Below are 12,337 nucleotides of genomic sequence, written 5' to 3'. Positions count from 1 at the left end.
AGAATAGACCCCATTATATGATAGTTGGATTATCCTGTGTAACTGCAGTATGTTTTATTGGAAAGAGATGGTGCTGCTGAATTTTTTAAAATGTTTCAGTGCCGTCAGCACTACAGCCTCAATTCTACTGATTTTCAGTGTACTGAGGAGGAAGCAGAAATCTCAGAGACAAACAGAAACTATCTGCATGGCTAGACACAACAAGAGATAAGTGAGCAAATATGTTTTTTCCTAAACCAACCATTACATTTTATTTAGCATCTCACCTCATTTACTTCTGCTCTGTACTTCCTGCAAAACAATCTTGAAAACAAAGAAAGTGGTGACTAACTTTCTCTAGTTCTTTCTGCGGAGCACCCTCCTTCCTGAGCCGGTCCAGCTCCAAACATTTGGCGTGGTAACCCTCCTTTGACTTCTGAAGGTGACTGCTCTGAACCTGCAGTGCCTGCACTGCCTCCACTGTCCCCACCATCTCCTCCTTTGTCTGGGTGACACACACACACACACACACACACACACACACACACACACACACACACACACACACACACACACACACACACACACACACACACACACACACACACACACACACACACACACACACACACACACACAAAGATAACACATGGACATACTGTAGAGATCATTAATGTACTTGATACTTTCAGGGAAACTGCAGCAATTACCATAAAGGGAGAAGACAGTAATTGGATTTTGTGTCAGATAAATTAGATCAGGATGACAGAGGCTCGATGCAGGACAAGTAATGAGAAAATATACAAGTCTTGGTTCACAGACACATGCTCAGGGACAAAATTAATCAGCCCGTTTTCTCTCAGGATAGTGGTAAATCATCAGACTTCCCTCAGCCCAGGTAAATACCTTGCGGTGAATTTTGACCTGCTCGTCCCCGTACTTGTTGATTTCCCGGATGAGATCATTCATCTTTCTCATCAGCTCGAGGTGGCAGAGGGCCAGTTTGTCTGAAGATACTCTGAACACATCCCACATGGGAGCAAAAGTCCTGGGAAATACATACAGAAGCATCAAGCAAACACATGAGACTCATTCAACTTCTGTCTTCATTTAAGATTTCTTCTGATATAAAGTGTCATCCTTTTACAAAATGTGATAATGAAAAAAGACAGTACTGAGATGTAATTTGCAAAGACTTGAAAATAGCCTAAAAACTGACCACACCCTGCAGTGAAGTGGGCTCAACTGGACCTGTAACCACACCCAGTAGCACCCAACAGTGTACTGAAGCACCCTAAAGTACACTTCAACCTCACTGCAGCAAGGTGAGAAGTAAAACCACTGGGGGTCGGCAAAAATACGATTTTCTGCCATTTGTTACAGCTAAAAGGCCCTAAAAACTTTTATCAAATCCAAAGCATATTTCTTTAAAATTGAACAGTCAAGACTAAATAAGCAACAATCACATTTAAAGTTCTAGCTATGATTTATTAAGAGTTTAACATTCAAAAACTCTGCTCAGCTTCATCCAGACTGTGTGTGTGGTTTGATTAGATGTGACTGACAGTGGTCCAAACAACCAACTAAATGTCATGACATTTTTGATGCAAACACTGCTGTGTTCTACAGAGACGAGATGATAGATTACATAAATACAGAAACTTTTCAAGCGTAATAACCAAAACTTTCTAACTCTGGCAGAAACGTGTATTCATGCAGGACCTCATTAGTTACCTTACCTAAATGTGTTGTTTGCCGGTGCCATCACTTACATGAATCAATTAGCAGCACCACTTTTGTTTCTTTTCATTACTAAGTATTTCATCAAGCATATAAAGGTCCCATATTATGCAAATGTATTATTTTTTGTACTAATGTTTTTATTTTGAGTGTCTACTAAAAATGTTTACATGCTTTTAAAGTTTAAAAAACACTTTTTTTTTTCTCAAATTGTTCACTGTTGCAGCGACGCTCCATTGTAGTGCCTGTCTCTTTAAGGCCCCCCTCCAGAAATGTCTGCTGTGATTGGTCAGCTCTCACAGGTTTGAGCAGGCAGAGCAGTTTGTGAAAGCAGGGTGGGTGCATTTCTCTGTGGATCGAGTGCTTTGATACATAAACAGTATTTACACCTAGACCTGCTTTATAAAAGCACATAAAAAAGGACATCTCACTTTCTACAATATGGGACCTTTGATGAAAATCTGTCATATAATAGACAACATATGTATTAAACCATATAGGCTAAATACCAGACAGGGCGTTACTTAAATCATAAATGTGGACATTTGGCGATGCAGATGGTCCTCATTTATACCTCATATGTAGCCATATGATCATTACACTTATAATTACAGTAACAAACACCTTCAAACAGTATAAATTCAACTGTAAAGCAGTGAAGGGGATGAGGAAGTGTTGTTGGGTGAAGTTTGTCTACTAATCTGTGTTTACACAGTGGCACTCACCCCTGTGGACTTCCGTTGCTGGCCATCTTGGACAGTTTGCTCATTGATTTGGAGTAGGTCTCCTCAATAGCAGCACTGCAAAAACAAAAAGGCAAATTACCATTAACCTGAAAACTATGGTCAAACAAACTTAAAACCTGTTTACTGCATGTATTGTATGTATGTATGTATGTATGTATGTAGATGTGTATGTAGGTCATGTGTTTTTTTTCTTTCTCTATTAAAGTTGCCAGTAACATGGCAGGCAAAACAATGTGTGCATCCTTTAAAATTGTTCTGAATAAACCTTAGACTGGTGAATATAATGTACTCAAGTAGTGTCTTCTCACAACTCTATTGCCACTGTTAATGATCTGTTAACTGTTAATCATATGTTATGTTCTCCATCTAGTGCTTACTTTGGCCCAAACTCTGGGCATCCACCACCCCAGTCAGTCAGATAAAGATTAATTTTCATCAGAGCTGGGTAAATGTTGCAATAAGGCACATTTAAATGATAAATGGACTTGTTTTGCAAGACTGGGCATAAAACTTTAATAACCATCTGTAGACCCTGCAGAAAAACAAAGGAGGCGCATTGATCCAAATATCCTGAGGGTGAACAGAACAACTTGCTCAGAAGTACTGAAAGTCACAAATAAACACACAAACATTATTGGTCAAGCAGTGATGCTTGCAATTGTGTTAGTACTCAAAGAATCAAAAGAATCCAAAAAATATTTTCAGTTTCAATTATACTGAATATTTATTCTATGACATCAGTTATATTTCAATTTAATCAATAAGCCCAAAGTGACATTATCAAATTCCTTTGCTTGTCTATATACTAAGGTATCGTTTGAACAACACCTACACACCAACTCTAAATTTATTTAAGAGGGCATAATGCATATTTGAATTTATGTGATGAACTGACAAAGAAACTGCTGCTCCTCTTGGCTTTATAACGCTTTAAAAGTCTCGAGCTTTATAGTACAATACGTTTACCGTTTTGTTTCACTCTCACTGCTCTCATGGTGCTAAATCAGCAGGCAGTTGTTTTTAGTGAACAAGCTCCAAAAACTCTCCGTTATCTGCTCAACATCAAACAGCAGACAGACACAGTAAGTAACTAAAAGGTGAGTAGAGTGGAGCATTGAGCAGTTACAGAGACAGATATTTCTCTCAGGAGATGGCGGAGGCCAAAAACAGAGCTGTAAGAAAGCACATATTGGACTTACATTTGACATGTGGCTAGAAACATGACTGCAAATGAATGGCAATGTTGCTTGTTAATGGCTGGACGTGTACCATTTGCGAAAAACTTCACTATATCAACTTAAAAGGTGATGACATGTTAGTGTTGCGTTCACAACTTGTATCTGATGCTCAAAGTGATCAGAAAAAAGCAGGTTTCAATAAAGATTCATTCCAAATCAGATCTGTGCTGACCTGACAAATAGTAATGGCTTTGCACTCCAAACCACAAATTCACAGTCTTACCAGTAATTTATTGTAGATATACAATGTTTCGGCCGCATTCGCTTCTTGTCAGGCCCAAATGACAAAATTTCAATTCCAGTGAGATCAGCTGATTCTGACCATTGGCTGTCTTTTGTGTTTTAGATTCAGTGTGCAGCCACTACTCTTTTCATTGATTCCATTTTTGTGATGTGTGTATAATCATGCTCTCAGGTTTGCTGCCTACTAGTTGTTTACATTATTTAAACTGCTACAGGCTGCTACAAACGATTAGAGTCATTATCCAGTAGACTACTAGTTATTTTAACTTTGAACTGATTAATCATTTGATCTATAACGTGTCTCTAAATAGTGAAAAATGTCTGCATCACAATTTACTAAAGTCCAAGGTGATGTCTTCAAATACATAGGACATAGAAAGCTAATTTTTACAATCAGGAACACACCAGGTACTTTATTTAATAAAGGAATATTTGGCATTGTCATTTTTCCTCAACAAAAGGGTGTAGCAATTCATTGATTATCAAAATAGTTGCAGAATTATTTTCTGTTGGTACACTGCTATTTAACTTATTGTTTGAACCCTAAACTCATTTTTTCAGGCTGACATTTATTGTCTCGCCAATATTAACAGTCCGCCACTAAAGTACCTATATGTTCATTTAACTGAGTACCAAGTTGACGGCAGTGAATGTAACATGCAGTAACTCAGAGGCCTTGAGACTGTAGTTGGAGTTGTTAGTGAAATTACCATGAGTGTTTCATATTGTCTCTTACATCAAAATGACCTTTAAGGCAAGTGGAGAGAGAAAGGAGGACACTTATCAACACAATTGCCTTTCCTCCATCCTGCGGGATTACACTCAATTTTGCCCACAGCGCCTCTATTTCATTTCCTGACTGCTGATTTGTTCTTTGCTGCAGTCCAGGCAGATAAGTGAATTTCCCCCTGCGAGGAATGTGCACAGGCGCTCTGAATCAATGTCAGGATTATATCACTGGTCTGACAGTGCACACTGTGTTCCTTAACTTCCAGCTGTGAGAGCACAAACTCCTGTGGGAACCTCATTGTACCCTCAATTTACTCACTGCTAATCACTGATCAGAAGACAGAGTAGTTAATTTAACAAACTAACCACTTAGAGAAGAACATTTTAATTGGGTAACAGACCACCTTGCTTAGGTACAACTGGTGAGCCTTCTGAGTTTTTACAATAATAACAGTGGCAGATTAACCACTTGAACTTCTTAGTAATTTTCTAAAAAATGTTATTGATTTCAGCAGATTTCTAGCTCACTAATGTCTAATGCTAGCCTGATGAGAATGCTGTTAAAAATGCTGCCTTTAATATTTACAGCTCACTTGTTTTAAAACGAAAAGTCTAATAAAAGGGTCTTAAATATGCATTTGATGACTACAAACATGATGCCCTGCTAAAAGATGGAGACTCAAGCCAACAAATCCCTGACAAAAACATTGTCGCCAGTTTATGATGCATGAGAAAAACATGGAAATAAAGACGCATTATTCTTGTATTGCAGGGTAGAGCTAGAGCTAAATTCTAAAAGGGATAAGGAAAAAAATAAGATTAGATTGTTGTTTAGTTCCTTAGTTTACATACTCACTTCAAAATGTGACATTTTCAAGCACTATATTTCAATTGTGCGGTTTCAAGAGAAAAGGATTTAGATGAGGACTAACTTAGAGTTCAACCAATGCTATGCTTTATCGAGTTACACTGTTGTTGTAGTGTTGTTGTTGTTGATGTGTTGTTGTTGTTGTTGTTGTTGTAGTGGTGTTATAGTGTTTGGAGTTGTTATTGTTGTATTGTTTGGAGTTATTGTAGTTGTAGTGTTTGGAGTTGTTATTGTAGTTTTAGTGTTTGGAGTTGTTGTTGTTGTAATTGTAGTGTTTTAAAATGGTTGTTGTTGTTGTGTTGTAATGATTGTTGTTGTAATGGTTGTTGTTGTTGTGTTGTAATGATTGTTGTTGTAATGGTTGTTGTCGCGTTTTAATTGTTGTTGTCCAATGGGTTAATGGTTGTTGTTGTTGCTAATGTTGTTGCCATTGTTGTTGTGTTTTAATGTTTTGAGTTGTTGTTGTTGTTATAGTGTTATTGTTGTTAATGTAGTGTTATTGTTGTGTGGTTAGTGGTAAATGGACTTGCATTTCTACAGCGCTTTTCCAGTCTACTCACCTCTCAAAGCACATTCACATTCCCACGCACATTCATTCCCTGCAATTCGCAATTTGGGTTGCTGGACAACCTGCTCTACCCTCCTGAGCTACAGCCGTTAATGGACATTTCTTGCCTGAAGGTACCATGGGAGTTGCAGTTACCTTCTAATTCAAAGTTTGTACAGTTTGTTAATATTTTGGACTGATCATTTAACCATGAGAGCTTCATGGACATCCAAGCTGTAAAAGTGCTCCAGCTGTGAGTCTCTTGACATTGTCGGATGAAAAAATTAATGAGGTTTTCACTTCGGGAACCTGAGGTTTCTGACAGCTCCTCTTATGATGCAACTCTAAAATTAGATTATTCAAATCCAGAAGTTGCAAACTTGGATAAAAGAAGCCCAGTGGTAATTCACCTATTAAGACTTGTCTGTGAGAGTTTCTGAGAGATAGTGCACTTCAAAAGTAGCACTGTGGTGAGGACAGAGGTGAGAGATCAGAGTAGAGAGCGACGACTGAAGCAGTTTTAACAAAGAAAGACTTGTTTGAGTGTTCCTTCTGTAAAGTGCATTCTGCTAACAGGACTTTCAAATTATCAAATTACGGCATTAATCATGAATATTTTGTTTGACACAGTGAGAGATGAAATCCAAAACAGTTCATTTATAATATGCCCATTTCACCCAACCTTTGCACAATCTGAAAAGAGTGAAAAGAGTCAAGAATGTAGAATTTCTCCACTCGAGTCCCATCACTTGCATCACCTCCCACACAGATATTCACAAATACACACAAACCTTACCTCTCACGGACAAACTCGGCTAGCTCTTTGGTTGCCAGCTGGCCATGCTTCATGTTGTGGTAGAGCACGTCAAAGCCGGCATTCTTCTCCCCCTGCCAAGGTACAAATAAAACACACACACACACACACACACACACACCGTCACACACACACACACATACCGTCACACACACATACACCGTCTGTTAGCAGCATGAACCGCAAACCAACATGAGACAGTTAAAGAGATAAGAGATAAGAGAGAGAGCGCAGCAATATCACAGTTGTTGTGATTTTAAGTATTGCATTTTGCCACTGGTATTCCTCCAAAGACTGTCAGTCAGACTTATCACTGGCTCCCAGGAAATATTTCACCTGTCTGTCATCAATCTCATACAGAACATTCAACAAACACCGCACCTACAAATTTATATGAAACCAGCTCATGAACTGCACAAATGGAAGTTTAATCAACACTGACATCAATAATCCAACTTATAGTAGTAGATTTATATGTTTTTTTCAAATTTTGGGGCGTTTTCATGTCTTTATTTCACAGGAAAGGTGAAGAGTGACAGGAAAACGTGGAGATAGAGAGAGGACTACATGCAGTAAAGGGCCACCGCACAGTAAACAGGTTGGAATCGAACCTCGGCTGCTGAGGTGAAGACACAGCCTCTGTACATGGGCCGCACAGTGTACTAACTGAGTTACTGGGGCGCCCTACTAAAGATTTACAAAAATTGTGTTTCGCAGCTGATCACAGTCGAATACAGACCTGTTTTACTGCTTTAAACACACCACTAAAGGTTGGTGATTGGTACCAGCACTCAAACAATTTGCGACAAATTATGTGACTTGGCAAAAACAGCGCCGCATAAAATGTATTTCTCTTCATTGGCATTACATTGTTTTGCAGAAAACAGTGTGTTTATGTAGGGCAACTTTGCTCATAATTAGAAACTGATGGCCTTTTAATCATTAGTATATAAACAACAGTCACAGTTTTGTTTAGATATTGACACTAGTTATCTGTGTGCTGATCGGTACTCAGTACTAGGGATAGACCAATTATTGGATCCAAAAGTTAGCATTTTTTCTGTTACTGGATGCAATGGTTTTTGTTTTGTTTATTTGGTCTAATTCCCATTTAAATAAATTAATTTTAAAATGCCCTACTTTGGCTCTGATGCTGCCGCCTCTCTCTATAACCAAAGTTATCATAAAATGTGGTGGAGTATAAAGTACGTTTGCCTCCAAAATGTGGAGTGGAAGTATAACGTAGCAGAAAACAGAAATACAAGTTAAGTACAAGTTCCTGAAATTAGGTACATTACTTGAGTTAATATTTAGTTATATCTCACCATTTAAAAATTTTGACCCTCAGTTTTACTGAAAATAAATATCGATAAATAAATATCGACAATATCAGTTCAATATCAGATCTAATTGATGACTAATAGTTGTTGCCAGCCCTGAAAAAACATATGGTCAATCCCTACTTAATACGTAAAAGAACACACTCACTGTAGTGATTTTTTTATTTAAAAGACTTTTCAATGTTTGGGTAAGTTGTTGTGTTTATTCAGAGTCAACATGCTCTTAGGCATCTGATGTACAACATTAACTGGCACTCTTAATGTAAAACATGTCTGTCTAAATGTTGGTTTGGTAAATATCACAAACCCAAAGGACTAATTATGTTCTTTTCTCACAGTCTCGGGAGCATTTTGAATATTGTTGTTTTTGGTTTGAACAATGGCTGGGATGAAATTAAGAGGGGCAAAAAAAACCTGACAGGAAAAAACAAGGTTTTCGTTGGCTGGACGTGGGGGAATTACCTCTCCGTTTGCTGTTCTTCTGATGGGCATAAAAACTGCAAGGTGACAAGGTGAGGTAAAATGTGAGAAAACCTCAACACTGAGCTGTTGTTGAGAGAAGAGTTGCCTACCTTGCAGCTAAGCATACTTAACATAGACCACAGCACCACCTCACACGCATCACTCTCGTAATTACCTACACCTGCACCTGTGTTAACTTAAGTCTTCATAATCCCAAAGAGAGCCTGACTGAGACAGCATTATTACAAATAGGCTGTTTCTGAAGCCTCGCCACATTTTTCAGTCAACAGACGGCCGGCTGTGTGTGCAGACTGAGACACAGACAGCTGCTTCTTAGGACCTAAAAATACCATGTCGGAGGAGAACAGACCAGTTCCCAGGTACCAGGGGAATGGTTGGAATGCCAAGGAAGGGTCACCCAAAACCACACACACACACACACACAGAGTGAGCATGCAAAGCACTCCCAGCGGTCAGGAGGAGAAACAGTTGTTTGTGGAGGCGTCTCAGACAGGTTGATGACACAAGAGCTGACAGAAAACACCAGGCGAGCTCAGCCACTGAAGTATCACTGCTGACATCAGCTGAAGACGCTCACTTTCCCTAAAGTTTTCTTCATAATGTTTGAAAAAATGGAGGGCAAACATTCAGTCCAAAATAGGAATAAGACTTAAAAATCAACTGTCTTACACATTTCTCCTTTAAAGTCATTTTTCAAGCAATAGGGCCAAACATTCTCTTAGTCCAGCTACTCATTTGTGAGCATTTGCTTCTCGTCTTTGCTTATATGAAAGTAAACAGAATATTTTCAGTTGTTTGTAAGACAAAAAAAGCAATTTGAAAAGTCACCTTGGGTTTTAGGAATCTGTGAGGCATTGTATAGGTCAAACCATTAATAGTGAAAATAATCATTAGTGGCAGCCTAGAGCAGATACAGCATCCCCAATTTCCTGTCAATCTTTTATCCTTTACCTGTCTAAACAGGATGTGAACTGCCTTCCCGCATCCCTTTTTTCTAGAGCCTGACTGAAATATCAGTTGGTTGATATAATTGGTCAATATTGGCGTATCATAGATATGTTGGTATCTGCGTATATGTTGTCCTTTACGCACCAATATGAAGACTCTCTTTCTGTGAGGTCCTTGGGTTCATTTATAATTGTTAAATTCCCAGTGAAGTTTAATGTTTTAGTACACTGCTGTCATGATGGACAATAAAGTTTATTGTTTAACAGTAACATATCCTGTCTCTGTTACATATTTTTGCTTTTGATAACCGCAATTGAGGGACCATTGCAAAAAAAATGTGTGTATGTCAGGCAATATAGACATTTTTTACTTCCTGATATCAGTATCAGCCCCAAAATCAAGTGTCAGTCAGGCTCTAGTTTTTAACATAATAAAACAGCAAAAAATAACAAGGTTGAGGTAATATTTGCACCTCCTGAGGCAAATGCCAAATCTGTTGTGCTCAAAAGGTGTGTTCAACTAAAACACACAACCACATACACAAAAAAACATGGTACATTTTTAATAAAATCTGTTAAGCTGTGGATTTTGGAACAGTCCTTTTTTGATGTTGAAGTTTTTGAAGGTAAATTCTACTCAACACAATTGTATCAGGGTGGTGGCAGAGATCATATCTCATATATCTGATTGTATAACACAAACTTCAATAAAAAATAAATCTTCATCTGGGAAGATACCATAAGTGAACAGCGAGCTTGTTATGTGCGGAAGATTTCTATAGACCACCATTACTGTTAATACAAATCAGATATAATTTCTGTCATTGTGGTCTAACACTTTTAATAAATGCCATGTAGAATAATTTTAAAAATAACACAGCTAATGTTGCAGCCTTATATTTCACTGCTTCCAGATAGTTTAATGACTCAAAGTAGACTGAAATACAGTTTTTGTCTTTGGCTCTTGTCTTTTATTTTTGCTCAATCACTCTGAATGCAGCATGACACATCTGATATCAGTCGTGTTCTTTCCTAATCATGTTCAATCCTATTTTCTACCTTTCTTGACAAAGGGTTTTGTATTATCACACCGTGGTTGAATGCTTTGACATCCACATTTTATAAACAATAGATGGGTGTCCTGCAGGCAGCGTAGTGTTGTTCACTGACGGGGGCAGTTGGCAGACGCCTTCTGTTGAAACTCTACCCTCGCCACAGAAAGGTGAGCTGCCAGTCTAAGCCTTTAAAACACACACACACACACACACACACACACACACACACACACACACACACACACACACACGCCTCTCCACAGCTACACACAGCACCTGTCCACCACTGTCTGTCGGCTGTATGCAAATAGACCTCATCCATTTGTTATTAGAACATTGATTATCACGGTGCTTATATGGTTTTGCAATTGACAATGATGAAATATACTCTGTGCTCAGAGCGATAGGTCGCAACCATATTGTAGCAGCAGCTTAAATGTTTTACATATTATATTTAATTTTGCAATTGATTTCATATCTACACATGACCTCGTCAGGAAAACTGAAAATTCAATCATCATAACTTGTCATAAAGTAGTTTCTAATTTTCGATATGCCACTGTTAGTGTGCCATTTCATGCCACTGTCATTATTGAAAAATACTCCTCACAATTTCCCAGAGCCCAAAGTGAAGTCTTCAAATTGCTTCTTTTGTCCAACCCACACTCCAAAAAAAAAACCCAGACTCTTCATTTATTATTATAAATGACAAAGAAAAGCAGTAAATTCTTACATTTGAGAAGCTGGAATCAGCAGATATTTAACAGTTTTGCTTGAAAAATAACTCAATTAACTCAACAATTAATCAATGAAATAAAATAGTTGGCAATTCTTCCTATCAACTAATCATTGCAGTTCTACTGTCAAAGCTTCCAGCTTTGACACCCCTAAAGCTTCTAGTACTTCATTAAAAGTGTCGGATGGGTGAATGGCTTTGTTCAGAGACCCCCCTCCCAACGTCCAACAATTTCTTTCGTTTTCAAAATCAACAATCCGACATTCATCCGCACTTCACACCATAACGTAGCTGGGGTGAAGAGACAGGGACTGAACTTTTCTTTCCCAAGCTTTTCTTTTTTCATTGGTACAAGACTATTTCTGTCACTTTTCACACACTATACCTATATAGTATATAGTATATTATAGTATAGTATAGTGTTTCTATATAACACTATAAATGCCTTCCAGGAGAGAATGTCTGAAAATGTGTCATTATCCTCATTTTAAACTATATCACGCCTCCCCTTTCTCTGTATGATGCCTGGATTTTCACTGCACACTCAGGTGTGCAGTTTTCCGCTTAGAAAAACTATAAAACTTTTTTAATTTTATTTGTATGAATCACTTCCTTCCTAGCTGACTTTTAAAGCAGCACATTTTCAGAATCTACTCTCTTCCTTTCTTATCAATGACAGTCAATCTTTTTCTGTGGTCTCTTAACTTTCATATTGGGTGGGAGAAACGCATTGTTGAGGTAGTGCAAAACCACAAGCAGTACTGTCATTTTATAGCAAATATTTTGATCTTTGTCGATTAACTCTACAGGTGAGGACTGATGAATCAAGTACTGAATCAAGTAGGAAAATCTCAACGAACAAGCCTGGTGAT

General features: G+C 38.1%; 1 protein-coding gene across 2 annotated transcripts in view; it reads right to left on the bottom strand.

Annotated features, from left to right (window-relative positions):
• Positions 1 to 12,337, bottom strand: part of fcho1 (FCH and mu domain containing endocytic adaptor 1) — a 65,671-nt gene that overhangs the window by 25,717 nt on the left and 27,617 nt on the right. For both annotated transcript variants that reach the window (XM_073476274.1, XM_073476275.1), the window contains exons 3-6: positions 6,887 to 6,978; positions 2,445 to 2,519; positions 886 to 1,027; positions 332 to 484 (exon numbers count right to left, since the gene is read on the bottom strand). In XM_073476274.1, coding sequence (XP_073332375.1) covers positions 332 to 484; positions 886 to 1,027; positions 2,445 to 2,519; positions 6,887 to 6,978 — 462 coding nt within the window. The remainder of the gene's footprint in view (positions 1 to 331; positions 485 to 885; positions 1,028 to 2,444; positions 2,520 to 6,886; positions 6,979 to 12,337) is intronic.

The sequence above is a fragment of the Pagrus major genome, chromosome 11 (assembly GCF_040436345.1).
Source record: "Pagrus major chromosome 11, Pma_NU_1.0".
In the NCBI taxonomy this organism is placed as follows: Eukaryota; Metazoa; Chordata; class Actinopteri; order Spariformes; family Sparidae; genus Pagrus; species Pagrus major.
The sequence above is the reverse complement of the archived record's forward strand: the minus strand, read 5'-3'. Positions and strand labels throughout refer to the sequence as shown.